Genomic DNA, 16432 nt, shown 5'->3' with positions numbered 1-16432 from the left:
GCGAGGGGCACGGGGCGGCGGGGCGTGTGAGGTCGAAGAGGGGGCGAGGGGAGCCCCGCACTGCTGCATCCTCGGGCGCCTATCTTCACCCGACTCGCCTGAAAAACGTGACATCTCTAGCCACCGACTGCCTCGATGTTCTCCAAGGACCGTGACGATCCACACGCATTGTAAAATTTCTAAGAGAATTTTCTGTGCATTACATCAAATGTACTAGTTAGAGTTAATAATAAATAAGTGTTAGTATGTAAAATTAAAGTATTATTTCTAAACGTGCATTTTTATGACGATAAATATTAATTTAATTAAATCAATTATTATTAAATGAATAACATTTAAATCATTGGTGTTAGTGAATTATGAATAAAATGTACGACTATATTTTATAGTTTAAACTAGCTATGTACGCGTTAGGATATCGCTTCGGAAATCACTGTGACGTTGGTAATTTACGTATTAACAAAAGCCTAAGCATGAATTTCCAAGTCTCAAACTTAAAAAAAATTTGAAATTCCATACCGATTTTTCTAAGTTTCAAAAATGACGAAATTCCATCCAAATATTCATCCTAAGTTTCATCTTCTTAGGTGATGAGTTTTCAAAAACTCTTTAGCATATATATTCAAAGCATTACCAAAAGCTGATTTAGAAGATATATTCAATAATTACCGTGTGAAATGTCGTCCTAACTACTGGTTTAAGCGGTAAATTGTATATCAAATAGTCATTTCACAATTTTATTTAGTTGATATTTATCTGTAAGAACGTTTGAAAAATAGTTTTGATAACCTTAGAACCTAAAATTGTACAGTATTAGTTATAGATACATACATACATAATTATTATTTTCAGTGTGGGTTTATTCACAATTAATTTCTTTAAACGAGTAGTTTCTCATTTGGGTTAAATAACAAAAAATAGTAGTAGTAACTAAGGCGAAGATGTAAGGATACATGAATCTTTACTGTTTGACCAGCACAAACAAATTTCCGCATGTTTAATTTGTGTTTGTAAGTTATCACGTACTCGACATGCGGAACCTGCATGTGTCGGATGAAAAATTGCCATATAAATTTCTTAATACGAACACTTATTGAATCTCTATACCTTCTTCTCAAAGGGCGCCTTTGTTCAGCAATCGGACATTTGCAGATTTTACGTTTTTTTATAATAACAATAAATAAAGCTATCAAAGGTTTTATGTTTTGTTTCGAAAATTATTATGTATGATATTTTATGCACTCATGATTGCGAGTGCATAAAATATGTGCATGTTCCTGAGAACGTGAATAAAATATTGATAAGATAAATATAATTTTTTTAGTAAGTACATACTGCATTTCCTTGTCTTTCATATCGTTGAACCAAAAAAAGGTTGCCGAGTTTTCCCATCAAGAAATAACAACCCGAAGTTCGGGTGTACGAGCCTTAAAACATATATTGGGGTAAGAACTGTGCTTGCGTCTGAACTTCCATCCCTTCAGATTATGGGAGAGAGCGTCTAGATAGCGACCTATGTTTTGAGCATCAATTTATGTACTGCCACTGTGGTCGAAACTAATTAGCAGAAAAACTCTTTATTTACATGTTTTGGAAATAAAAAAGCACATTGGTGTTATCGAACTGAATCAAAATACAGCTTGACTGTTGCACAGAATTGACAAAACTAAAAACATTGCAATATTCATCTTATTTGTGGGGTTAAGCAGGATAGCAAATCCTCGAGTCCTGTGTCTTTGATGTTGTATACAGAAATCACCATTAATGTTCGTCTTATTTTAAATTTTCAGCTCAAGCGTTCCAATAACAAATGATTTTTTACGAGGAACGTAAAGTGTAGACACAGATCAAGATAGAGTTCTAGTGCTATAAAAAATATATAGTGTTTGTTAGTGCATGGTAAGTGATAGTAAGTAACGCAAGAAATGAAAGACCAATTACATTTTATAATTTATTTTTCTTTGAAAAATAAAAAGAAAACAAAATTTAAACTCTAAACATAAGACATACAAAACCTTCAATCATTCGACATTCAAAGATAGAATGAAAATAATAGCTAGACTTTGTATACGTTTACAATATTAACTTATCAATAAACTCTAAATTTTATTAAATTATGAGGTAGATGATTTCAAATAGTCTTTAAAATCTTATAAATAACTACATTATGCCTATATATTAAAATAAGAAACCCGTATTTGTAATACCTAAATTTAGATTTCTCTTCAATGTATTGCTTACTGTTTGAAACATTCTTTTAAAATACAAATTAAAGTTACCAATACGTTATGCATAAATATCTGTTTAGAAGATTTTTTTTTTGTTACTACTATGTCAGACTAATTCAAAAATAAATCCTTTTTTATATATAACTAAACTTTTATAAATGTTATGAAGGAACAAATTAGACTTTAGAGCAAACAATGTAAGAGGTAAGATTATGACAACCATTTTACAGGTAATTAATATTCCTTGTAAGTTATTTCTAAATGTTATGAACGATGTAGGCAATTTATCAAAATGTAAATGTATATATTTCTTTGATATTATAGTAACAAATGTTTAATGTATTCATTTGGAAAATTAAAACTAGTCAAAAACTAAAGGCTAATGTTGAAATAATTTTTTATCAAATAGTTTTCTGATATATTTTCCAACCATGTAATATTTGTTGTTTTTTTTATTTAAAAATCACTTAGAATACTTAACCTAGTTATTAAGAAAATCGATGGGTCTTTGTATTATTGGCATTGTTAAAAACATTAATAATTTTAACCGAATGCTTACAGATTATATAAAAAAATGTTTAAGCAGAAATTGGTAAATTTGTTTGCTTATTTTTTAAAGTTTTAAAATTAAAACTATTTTAATCGCTGGCATCATAGCTAAAAACGGTCAATTGTGTAATAAATTGACGCAAATAATTACAATCTAAAAATTATTAAAATATTGCAAAAGCATTCAATCCACTTTGGCACATTGAGTTGCACTTTAGTGACTTTTATATCGTTATATAAAAAGTTTATGTTTTGTTTGGCTATCTGAAGTTCCATAGTATTCCATAATATTCGTTTTTAATTAGTACGTTGACTATAATGTTTCTTAACGGATTTAACTTAAGCTGGTTATAACTTAGACAAATGAAAAACAACGGTAAATAATAATATAGTTTCCACTGAACACTTTTAGTCCTCCACTCTTAGTCCTTCTAACCCTTTGAAACATTCCCTTCCCTACTTAGACTTCAACTTTTCTCTACTTAGACTATTTCAACAAGAAGTTCTTATCATTTTTATATCAGTAATATCAAAACACAGCAATATAATTTTTTTTTTTATCTTTTTCGTTAGTCCCAAAATCATGATTGCATAACCTCAACGAACGGAAAGAGCAATAAATAAAGGTAGTTTTTCTTAATAATAAAGCAAATCGTTACTGTTATTGCAAATATCCGAATGTAAAATTATATCATATTTTATATTTTCTTAATGACAACTGACATTTTACCTTCTTCATTTGAGAAAAGTAATAATTACTGAGTGTCTTAATTACATTCCAAACCATGGATTCAATTTAATCCTGTAACATGACGATTCATATGGGTTTATACGAGCCAAGTGGTATATAAAATATTTTGATTTTGAACAATAAAATAGACGTAAATATGTTTCTTTCCATTGTTTCCATAATAACTAAAACATTATAATTATAAATAATAATATTAAAGTAACATACGTAATTTTACAGGTTCAAATTGGGTTCAAAGAAGATATAAAAACTTCATGTTAAAATATCAAGTAAACATCTTTGTAGCACACATACTACAATAAAATTAAATCCGTAAAAATAGATTTGATTATGAATCTGTCATCTCTAACCACCAAGCATTGATATTATGAGCAAAGTCAGATTTAGTAATGTACTGATATACTAAAGGGTCAAACGTCACCTATGACGCTATCAGCCACGAAAAAGTCATTTAGATTAAGTCAAATTAGTTAATATAATTTTGTTCAGTGTTTTAGAAATTGCAAGTAAATAATTCGTTATTTTGGTAATTGCTGCTCCAGAGAGTTAAAGGTCGTTGAAGGGACATATAAATCGAAATGATTTTTTGCATTTTTACCATAACCATGTATAGGTCAAATTAAAAATAGCTTTAAACTAAATTATTACTTAAAATCGATTGTAATAGAATATAGTAACAAAATTAATAATAATTATACAAACACACACAACTTTGGGTATACAATATCATGTAATATTAAAGGTATCGAACACTCGAACACATAAAATTTGTACTACGTTACATTTTGCAAACTTAAATCATAAAATCTTAGAGTAAAATAGATTTGTACTGATCAGTCTTCTACTTTTAAATGTATATTGAATCTTTGTAAAAATGAGGTAGATAGTTATTAAAATTAAGTATACGAACGCTATTCACGTCGATTTTCGTCATCTGTTCCGCTGTTCGTCCTAAATTATTTATAAAATATTAAATGCCACCAGAAAGTAAGAAATTGAATAAAATTTAAAAATTTAAATCAAACATGAACGACGTATTATATTGTAATGTTACGGCTGCTGAGGGCTACCCTGCGGGCTTTCCTGGGAGCTGCTTGAATTCTTCGATTGCGAGTCATCCTTCCTTTTCTCCACCTTAAATTTAAAAAATACGTCGTTATGGTACGCACTTATAACTCATACCACGAATATTAAAAACAATTATATAATCTTAAACTCTGTACGTTATATAATAATGTATGATATAGGAGTTGCTATTCATTAGGTTTTTACTTATATATCTACTGCTATTCAACTTATCAAATGTTTAAATAAACAGGTACCTTTACAGGACAGTCAGCAATGAGGTGATCCTCGCTCTTGCAATTATGGCATCTCTTTGGTTGTGGGCCCATGCTGCACTTGGCGGCTATGTGATTTGCGAATTCGCCACAGTTGTAGCAACTAAAATAAATCGTAATAGTTATCGTAATCGTAATCGTAGACAGTTAATTTAACATGTAATCCTAAACTTGATTAATGACAAATTATTATTGTGTATATATTCAGAAAATCAGTGAAAATTTCGTTTTTAAATAGAAAAATATCTTTGAATTACAAAAGATTTATCGTCGGTTTATATTATTTACCGTATCTTTCTGAATCGTTTTTTCGACAGCGGACGCCGATGTGAACCTTGGCAATCGACAGCGGATGGCCCAGAGACACGCGTTGCTTCCAGTCCCTTATCTGACTCCTTGCATTCAAACTCCACAAGTTCTTCGTCTCCCAACGATCTAAAGCCAGGCATCTGGATGACACTCTGAAAAATAATGTAATACGTAACTTCGTGAGTGACATGACAAAATTACTTATCCAGATAAATTTCTATTACTATAAAATAAACTCAGTGTAAAAGATGTAATATTTTAAGAAATCATAATGTCATGGTTTAATTCATACGAAACTCAACTCATTTTTGCACATATAAAAATCTTATACATTTCTTCTATATTTAAGGAAATTAAGGACACTATCTTCCATTCACTTGATTAAATTAAGGCTACATGAGACGACATTAATAGTGCTAACAAAATATTAAAAAAATATCCAACGGTATTCAGATAAATAAAAATTCCAAATTATTTATAAATGCCTTAAAAACTCTTTTGTCAAACACCTTCTCTTATAATATCTTTTTTTTAAATTATACTACAAAGTTATTCTATTATGGATATGTTTACGGTTAGGGATAGTATCCATTCCCTCGTTTCCCCTTATTACGAAAAAAAAAACACATTAGACAATCCATATTCATTGTTCGCTATAAATCATAATTTAACGTATCCTTTGTTACTAATTAAACGTTTTTAAAAATAAGCCAGAAGTGATCGCAGTAATAACATAAATTGCCTGAAGTATGGAAATTGTTTTAAATCAATATCGTATTCATTAACATAAACGGCAACTTAGCATAATTAACTATATGTATAAAAAATCACGAAATAATGTCAATCTATACGTACACCAATAAGCGATACTAGTTAAATATTTTAATAAATATCTGAGTCTTCGTAACATATAACTGCATCAACATGTATTTATATATTTATCCCGAAAAAATCAACAACGGGAAAAATATTTAAAACATTGTATTGTCAACTCGTTGATGCTCGTATTTTATATCTATTAATATCGGCCTTTTGACAACATATGTTTATATCAATATAAAAAGTAATATTTAATTAACTCAATACCAAAGATTTATTCGTGATTACTTTTAAATCTGCTATAATATTTTATGAATGATTATTATTTATGCTTATTGTTTATTCGTATTCTTCGCGTTTGGGTATCATTTACATGATATCGCAGAAACTTTGTACCGTACGCGATTATAGATTACTACACAATATATTAAGAAAAAAAGGCATTTCAAAGCATGCCGACCATTAACCACTGTAACATATTATAAATCAATTGCTGAAAAATACTCTAGAATAAATAACTCTATGACGGGCTTATTAGTCAAAAAAAATGTATAAAACGGAGACAATATCGCGGCAAATAACATACTATGCTAAGATATCATTTTTTCTGCCAATCGTACAAACTGTTTAACATCAATGTGTCGTTCTCACGACCCAACTTCATACCATCGACAGCCAGTTTGAATTCCAACATTGACCGGATTGATTTAATTTTTAGTTTAGATTAGGCTCGATAATGTAATTTTAGTGAATAAATTTAAGTTACCCTTCGAAAACCGCCTTAATTAGTTGCTTCACTTGTATATTAACAACAACATTATGTACGTCAAAAATATATGTATGATATTCGACAATGACTTTGGACAGAAAACCTGTTATTCCGAGATGTTATTGTTAGTTTTAAAATCTCTATTTACTTTAAATAAGACGAACCTTCTCGAGGTTTTAGGAGGTAAGTATTTGTAGGTGCGAAAACTATATTTTCGAAAAGACTTTTTAAACAGTAATCGGCTTCATAAAAAGTTCTATATATGTAAATGCATATTTATTTACACATTCCACATATCTACTGACAAAAATATATTTATGCAAAATCACTTGTAATAAATAAATAAATTTTATTAACTACGATTAGTAGTTTTATTATAAGAGATGTTTCTTAATCTGGTATAAATGTATTTTGATATCATTTTCAATGATATATAAATAGGAACTATCCGTTTACCTCCTTTGAGTATACAAAGTTGATGTAGCACGCAAGCAAGGTAATTGGCAATTTAGTTTAGACAAGATGCAATATTGGATATTTTCCCAACATAAAGAGAAATGTTATAAGTTGCTTTGTCGTATTAAGATATCATAGTTATATATATTAAATGTCGTTTTCTTTCATATTTGTGTGTTTCTAATATCTATTTTGGGTTATTTAGTCTTAAACTACCTTAACTACTTATACATGCTAACATTATTACTATACTTTTTGAGATTTATATATCTATATAATATATATTTTTCTTGTACATTGGATAACTAAATCTTTTTACTCGTCTTATATGTTTAGCTTTGTTTTGTAATTACATTTTTAATTATTTATAAACTAAACTTCAATGTATACTGCTAAAATGTTACAAGATATTACGAGAAAATATTCTACCTTATTACAACAGACGTAGTCTTGACCTAATATTAATTTTACCGCTAGCGATGTTACAGTGGGCCGAAGTACAAATTTGGTGGCATAAATGTTTAGAAAAAACATCCGGACTTGATAAGCCGAACAAACAAACAAGCACGCTATCGGCCCGCCGCTAGATACGTAGCGTGTTTTCTCAATGGATAATTTTTTTACCAAATACCAAGATACTTGTCGATGGGACAGTTGTGCAATACTATGTTTTACATTTGAAATATTATGTGCGGCAGTTCATTGAATCACACAAAATAAATCAAGTTTATTATTATTTATAAATAAGTGAAGATATGTTCGCTTATATTTAAAACTGATATGTGACTCCATTCTATATTTGCTCAAATCTTCATCGTACGTCGTATGTTAATCACCGTATGTAATCACCTGATGAACGAAGACATCCTGACCGCCATCATCAGGGGTGATGAACCCCCAGCCCTTAGAAACATTGAACCATTTGCAACGGCCTCGCCGCGTCACGCCTGTCACGCCCGTCACTCCGCTACCGCTAACGCTCCCGGCACCTGTAAAAACAAAAAAAAAATGTTGAAATTTATAAAATTAAAACGGAGGCTAAATATTTACACAAAAAATTGAAAATTACAAAATAGTATAATTTTTATTCATCTTTAAAATAGGCATTGCCATCTCGAAACATTTTACGAAACGGAATATCTTCTTCTATCAATTTTTTTTAGTATATTTTTAAATGAGAATAAAAAGGGTTCGTAGGTTATACTAATATAGGTAAAGAAACTTCTTACTACTACTTTGTAGAAATCTTTCAAACTAACTGAGGAAATAAAGATCAGAGAAGATATATAGATCTTCTATTCGTGTATATGTAACTGAACTCCTCCTATGTGTATTTGAGTATGTCTCTGGATGGTTTAAATTGGACCCGGTAGGTATATAGGTAGATCGGGAAGTAAATACAATTCTTATTTCACCCGGACGAAGTGTGGGGGCAGCTCGTATATCAAATAATTTAAAAGCCATTTTTTGATTGTTTAAAAAGATTAATTAAGTGCTAATGCTTTACACTCATTGAGTGCCATATGTAAAAACTAATAGGTAGGCTAGGTAAGTCTTAATTAAACCTATTAAGTAAGACTTATCCACTATTATTGAATATATTTAACCTAAATAAACAGTTTGAAAGAAAATTGTTATTTGCACTTAAAAAGTGATTTCATTAGAATGTTTAATCTTATTTTTGGACAGACCATTTTCTTTCATATAACGTATGTTCATAGATTACTCAAAAATAGATAGACTGATTTTGATTGAACTTTATTCTACTGGAGCAGGTTTCTAGCAAGTCGCATATACATTTGCCTTTTAGAAAATACATACCGTATTTTTTTAAATCAGGAAGTACTGTGTATTTTAAACAACAGTAATTTATCATTTAATATATTTCGTTTTATTTCTCAATTACGTGACTATCGATACTCATGATCTAAAATGCTTTAATATTTATAGAAATTCTATTTTATTTCTATTCTATTCTAGTGTTAACGATATTAAAGATAACCCACTTCGAAATGAGTATAGGCCAAATAATACATACAGTATTTCTTTTATAAAATTAATAACATATTCATTTTATAGGTTTGACTTGACTGATTGCAAACTTGGACTAGCATTTTCGGATATAATAAACGATTTTTCAAAAAATGCCTAATAAAATAGGCGCTCAACGGTAAATCGGTCGTTTCTTTAAATAACGCTGCTCGTTTTAAAATACAAATAATGTTCTTTATACACATATGCATATACATCAATACATTATCTTAAATTATTTAGTAATATTACGAGAAATTAAAAAAAAAAGAAAAAAACACGTAGATCCTTTAATAATCTGTACAACAGTTAAAAGCGAAGAGATAATTATAATTTCTTAGTAATTTAGTACAGTTTGAAATTGCAATGCTGTTTATTATCCAATTCAATAATCCGTTAGTACGCTAGTATAGTAATTATCTTCCTTATTAATAAATGAAGTTGTTTAAATTACTAATGGAACATATAGTGGCAACACTATCATCATCATCATCCTCCTGCCCTTATCCCAATTTTACTTGGGGTCGGCGCAGCATGTCTTCTTCTTCCATACTTCTCTGTCAGACGTCATCTCACAAGTAACATTCTGTCTAACCATATCGTCTTTCACACAATCCATCCATCGTTTCTTGGCAACACTAAAGAAAGGAAAAAGTTCACACAAAAATGAGCCTTCAAATAATTATGTAAATAATTATGTTCAACATTATCACATTACTTTATCTACGTACCCTACGTAGGGTCCAATAAAACTAATCAAATTTGTATGTTATCTGAATATTTTTCTGACTTTTACTACTTTTAATATGATATTAATTAGTACGATTATTAATGTAGGGCAGACTTATTTAGTACTAGCACACAATTATAATGACTAAAACGATTGCATTTCTATGTTTATCGTTGACCTTATCTATATTTTAAAACATTAATTAGTTAAAGCCACCTGAAGGAACTTAGAGAAAGTTGTAATTGAATTTCAAAACGAAACACATTTGACTAGTTGTTTGATTGCATTAAGTGGATCGTCCCCTCTTTTAAATGCATACATATTTAGACATTTTACCGTTCGGAAATCTATTAGCAATAAATAAGGGCCCACGATCGTTTACAGGACTAAGAAAGGGTATACTATTCCCCTTATCGGCTTCTTCACAAAAAATAACGTGGGAACCAAATGAAAGAATGAGCTCTTCTTTTTATGTGTAGATATCACTATAGCTGTTAAGGTTGAAGACCTTATTTTAGAGGGATTAATAATACCGATGCGTACTTTAATTAAATACCAAACAAACAGAGAAATTACTTTTCGAATTAAACTAAAATAATAGACAAAAATGTACGGAGTTCACCGATTGGTATAAGCATGATAAATACTTAAAAAAATTCCACACAAAAGCTTCAATAGAATCGACTACTTTAAAAATGTGACTAATTTCCGGAAAACAGATATCATTGATGACTAATTCAGATTTTATTTATAAATAATCATCATACAGTCATGCTCTTAATATAAAACATTGTGAAAGTAATTAAACTGATTTAATAACGACAAAAACTATTGTTAACAAAAGAAAACAATTACATGTCAATTGAAACTAACTTGTACCCATTATAGTTTAAATATAAAACGTTTGTTTCATTGGTTTATTTTTCTGTTCGCTAATTCGAATGTATCTGTGTGCTTGTGTACGGGTAAGCTAAGCATATTATTTCGGGCTGTAGCGGCGGTAGGTAAAAGCGGCAACACACGTGGCGACGACGGTGGGGACTCGAAGAATGTGTGGTATTTAGGTTGCGTTTCTGGTACCTCTTCATTCATTGCCGTAACACTGCACCTTGCCGTGCCTCGCCCCCCGATGCCTTGTCGTCAAGAATCAACCGCACACAAGTAGACACTCAATATTTATTATGCCCTATACTGTATTAATGAGGAAACGTAAACGTTCGTTTGGAGTTTTACTATTTCGTCATGTGCATGTTTACATGCGTCAAATATAAATATTTATAAAGTGAAAATGAATAGGCACATGTATTACTTAATTAATACACATATCTATAATCTTTTAGAAGCACGTTAATGAAATATGTATGGGTATTAATTAATCATATCGAAGCGAAATGGTAAATATTCATTTTTGGATTTTATCAACATTTTGAATCCCTTTTTAGAAAAAATATATTTAAACGAAACAAGTTGGACTATATTGTAACAATCAAAAGTAAAAGGTATACCACAGTATTTTAATTAAAAACTATTTTAACATTGAAAAAGTTTTATCAATCCAAATCCGGTCTATTTTAAATGTCATGGTACCGTTCAAGAACTCATTGAAGAAAGTTTTTATCTTTTTTTAGTTTTAGTTTGAATGAGATGTATGTACAAACACATTCACTCGCTACTATCGTATTAGTGTAATGGACTTATAGGAGTAATATTTGTTCAAAACATTCCGAAATAAAGGGAAGTGGTATATTCGTATAAAAGGGATTGACGTACTTCCTCAAGTGATTGTTGGTATGTCTCGATTAAAATGTGTAATAAAGGTTCGCGTACATTCAAGCCCTTTTATTATTAACTCGTAATTCTATGGATGTAATAGGCGTACATATATAAAAACACAAGGATAAGTTATAGACTTTAGATATACACATTCGTGTTTAAATCGAATTTTGTTAAAAATATCTATATTATTTAACGATGAGGCGATCATTTTGTTCAAACAAAAATATACTAAATCAATATCAACTTTGTAATAGAAGATTCAGCATGTTTCAGACTAGATTTTAGTATAATAATACATGGTCTGCCTACTGCTTATATTAATAAATCTAATAAATTTAGTTTTATCACATGCAAACAGTCATAAATTTTCTAAATACTATTTTGTCCCTGTAATTTTTAGTACATTTAAAATTTAAGATATATTATATCAAAACGAATGAATTAAAACAAGGAATGAGTCTTCTGATATTCCATTTATTGTGAATATAGGACAAGTGCAAGCGGTAGTAGCGCATGCGCATCCGAGTCGTGTATCTGTTATGTTTACACAGCGTGGCGCGCGTGAGTCGACGCCCGACACCGCGCGCCCGCGCCGCGCTGCCCGCATCTACGCCCTACCACTAAAACATACACTTAGGAATTTCAAACTTCATACGCCTGCTTAACTTTTGATTGCATTCCATTAGACTGTGCCCTCAAATATTTGTACATAAAATATTCACTAGTTTCATTTTCAGACTATTTAACGCCAGCATTCTTCGGCTTATTTGATTTATCAAGTTGTTCATAGAAACGTATAAATTGTCTTCGTTAAGTGTAATACAAATTAGAAAATAAATCATAAATTAATAAATACATTTAGTAGAAAATAAACTTAAATGATGGAGTTATGTTAATAAAATACATATATTTTGGTATCTACTAGTTTTTAAGAAATCACGGTACTTGTGAGTATTAAAATTTACATAAGAAATAGACTTCTAGGAAGAAAAATAACGTTTAAATGTTTGAAAATATATTTAAGTACATTTACGAACACGAGGGAGATATCATGACATTCCTGGTTTATTGTTAGTTCCTACAGATTAACCTAAGAGTATTTCGAAACGCGGGTTAATTTAAGCTGACTTATTTTGAAGCAGGAAGGGGAACCTAAATATTTTTACAAGAATTAAATGTTTATAGATTTGGTTACTTATATTTATATATATATTTAAACATAACTGTAACTTTATTGTGTAGCTAAATTTTAACAGAATATACATGTTTCGATGTTTATATATTTTCGAGCTAAGACGTGTATTAAGAATTTATTAGTTTTTTCATTGATCTTTTGTGTAAAAACAATATGGTCGCTTCAAGTTCTAGAATTTTAGATGCTATACATTTCATTTATTAAATATGAATATATAAATAAGTAAAAATAGAACGATAGACAAAACACATTGCTGGCAATAAAAAATACTGATTAATAAACGTAATTAATTGACGTTAGAAAAAACAAAGTAATATAAGTACGAAAGGTGACATTTAAATTAAAGCAATTAAACATATTATTAATTAATTTAACAAATTGGCTTTTATGCGTTCGTTTATTCAAAACCACAGGCACAACAGTAATAAAACAAATTAAAAAATATTTTATAACGGCATCTAGACTAGGTACTCGTACATATTCCTAGAGATGATAATTTTAAACTAAAATGAAATATAAAATGTAAGTTACTATAAAAAGTCGAACACTTAACGATCGCTCAAATTGTATATTTATTTCCGGTCAAAAATATTTTACTATAAGTTATAACTATACATTGGGGCGGCGTGGATCAAATAAAGCATTACGCCAAGTATTTTAAATAACTTAAAGTATAAACGAAAACGAGTCGTAGCGGTCTCGATTGACATGAATTGAATAAGAATTTATTTAAACAGAAATGCACATAGTTCAATATTCCGTTAGACCTTGTATAGTAATTTAATATATTACTTATTAAATATTTTATATATTCATGTATTATGGAAAGTTAAGTTTAAATTTACGAACGATGGTAAGCTTCAATTTGTCGATGTATTATTAAAGTAGCAGCGTTAACGCATAAAAAAACTGCGTTCCATAAGTAGATTTTAAGAATATTGTGCCATTCACTGCTTTTTTGCTATTATCAATCGCAGGTATGGAATTTAAACATGAATCATCGTCAAGTGGCGCTTGCGTTCGGGATCTTTACCTAGGAGTGAAAGAGATGGTTAAATGTACCACCATTCAGACTTAATTGACTGGTTACGGGCTCGTACCCTGCCGTAGGGACGTAGCGTTACTTAACATCGACTTTCTAAAAATTCCAAATAGGTATTTCTTATGTCACTCTCCATGAATAACAATTCCTTTTGGAAATAACGCGCTCATGGCTTACATTTATTTACTACGACTATCGGTATTGTTATTGAAAAAGTGTTACAGCTGCTCATTGAAATTCAATCATATTTCTTATTTTTTCCAGCAACAAGTATTTCCAAATCTATGTTGCTATAAGAAATTTGTTTAGAAAAATGTTATCGATAGGTTTGGTCTTCACTACTTGTTTGGTATGTCAACTACAAAAACACGTAGTAGAAGAATGGTGGGGAATGGCGATTACAATCCTCCGAAAATGCAGTCGGTCAAAAACGCACACTGACTTCGTATATCCCACAACTTGAAGAAATATCTAACGTTACTGAAAAATAATCTCTATTGTGACCTAACTAAAGCTCAATGCTGAGTATAACGCACATGTCCTACGCCCGTGAGTAACTTAAACGAAATTCTATGGTCGGTACGAGTATAGTAAACAATTTACGGCATGATGCGTACCGTGTTTGATAATACGTTCCCAATTCTGTTTTAGTAAAATAGTACCATGTTTATTTTAAGATAACTGTATCTACGCAACAACATATACAAGCCAATAAAAACTACGCGTTCATTAGAAATATATATTCTATATCACCTTTTATTACATTTTAAAGTTATTGAGATTATTGATTTAATATATTTAATTATTTATGTAAAATATTAAATTAATACCTCTACACTACTGTAATCACAAAAAATAATAATTAGATAAATGTTTTTGTTGATGTAGATGTTTCGAAGTAAACATGGTACGCATATGTGCGACATCAATGAACGGGACCATTAACCTCAATTCGAATAATTTCAATGATGTTGTAAACAATTTCTATGATTGGCTTCCCAGGCCCTACGAGTCACACATCCGCTCGATAAGGCCACAAGTTCCAATACATGGAATAGCTTTAGAGTTCTTTATATAAATCTTACAAAAAACAAAAGAAAACAAGAAAAATGTGACTAAAATAACATTTAAAAAAATGTAAACAAATATATACATATAGTGTTGTATTTGTGTATACTTACTTAAAGACGGAACTGCATTTCCGTCTTCCCTCCCGCTCATGTTAACTGAATTATCTCAACTTGCACCACTAGTATCACCTCTGCGTACCATCCATCCTCCGCGTGCACGAAATACACTTTTAGTTACAGTTTATTTAACGCTTACAATTTTGTGATATAAAATTTAGTTATCAACTATAAAAATTCGTAGAGTGCATGAGATAGGACGCGCGTGCGCGCGAAGCGACCAACAACGCGTACGCAGGTCGACTGCATCGAAAATGAGTAGCAGTGGTGAGGAGTCGACGACGCGCGGTGATGTGGTCCGTCCCTTCCCGGATATAGCTAAGCAAGTAGTTTTTAAAATAGAGAAGCTAACGGAACGTGTGCGCCGCCCGAAAGCGCCGGCTGCTTTACCCCAATCCAAGATATTTCACTTGTCGATGAGGTGTAGTCATTTAACGGGCTTTTGTAGATATCGTTAAGAAATTAAATACTTTGAAAACTTTATTATGAATCCCCTAAAATCAGTTTTTAGTTATTTGATCAAAATTATATTAATAAAATTAACCTTTTAAATCTTAAATAGTCAAGATGATAACACATTTTTTTTATAGAAATTTGACCCTTATATTATATAGGTCCAAAGCTTACAATTAAAAGTGGTTAGGTCGTTTCGTATAATAATTAACAAAACCAACTGAAAATATATTTGCTCTACCTTAAGACTTATAAAATTAACATATTTCATTAAGAGCTAGAAAAATGAATGAAATTCAAAGAATTCAAATAAATAAACGTGATTCTTGTCAAAAAATCTTCTGGAATGCTATTTTAAGTGGAACTTTATAACGTACATCAATCGAGATAGCTCCATGTTGCACAATTCTGAATGTCATTATTGAGTATTTGATCATAATTGACGCTCTTCGGAACCGTCATTAACATAAACCAGTTAAAGCCCATATCATTCGATGGACGTTTTGAAAAAAAAAAATGTAATCGGTAATGACTATTTTGTTAATGAATTTAACTAAGAACTTCATTTTTCTATTATTTAGTTGCAAAATTGCTTTAGTTTTTTCATAGAAAAACAACGAACCTTAAAATCTACATGTTTCTACACGATTACTTACGAAATAATTATTCTTTTTTTTAATTTTCACTGATGTGTTTATAGTACAAAATATTCACACGTGGCGTGGCTTTTATAAACGTCATGGTATATTTTCAGCATTAAGCATATGCAAACTAAAAAGTAGGTTTTTTCTACCCTA

General features: G+C 30.2%; 1 protein-coding gene across 1 annotated transcript; it reads right to left on the bottom strand.

The window, feature by feature from the left end:
• Positions 1 to 4412: 4412 nt before the first annotated feature.
• LOC125064285 (protein lin-28 homolog) lies at positions 4413 to 15246 on the bottom strand. Its single transcript, XM_047671246.1, has 5 exons — positions 15177 to 15246; positions 8071 to 8210; positions 5157 to 5329; positions 4851 to 4971; positions 4413 to 4662 (listed from the first exon to the last, which is right to left on the bottom strand). The coding sequence occupies exons 1-5, from the start codon at positions 15214 to 15216 to the stop codon at positions 4579 to 4581; spliced, it is 558 nt and encodes a 185-aa protein (XP_047527202.1). The 5' UTR covers positions 15217 to 15246; the 3' UTR covers positions 4413 to 4578.
• Positions 15247 to 16432: the final 1186 nt, after the last annotated feature.

Source organism: Vanessa atalanta, chromosome 5 (genome assembly GCF_905147765.1).
Source record: "Vanessa atalanta chromosome 5, ilVanAtal1.2, whole genome shotgun sequence".
Classification (NCBI taxonomy): Eukaryota; Metazoa; Arthropoda; class Insecta; order Lepidoptera; family Nymphalidae; genus Vanessa; species Vanessa atalanta.
The sequence above is the reverse complement of the archived record's forward strand: the minus strand, read 5'-3'. Positions and strand labels throughout refer to the sequence as shown.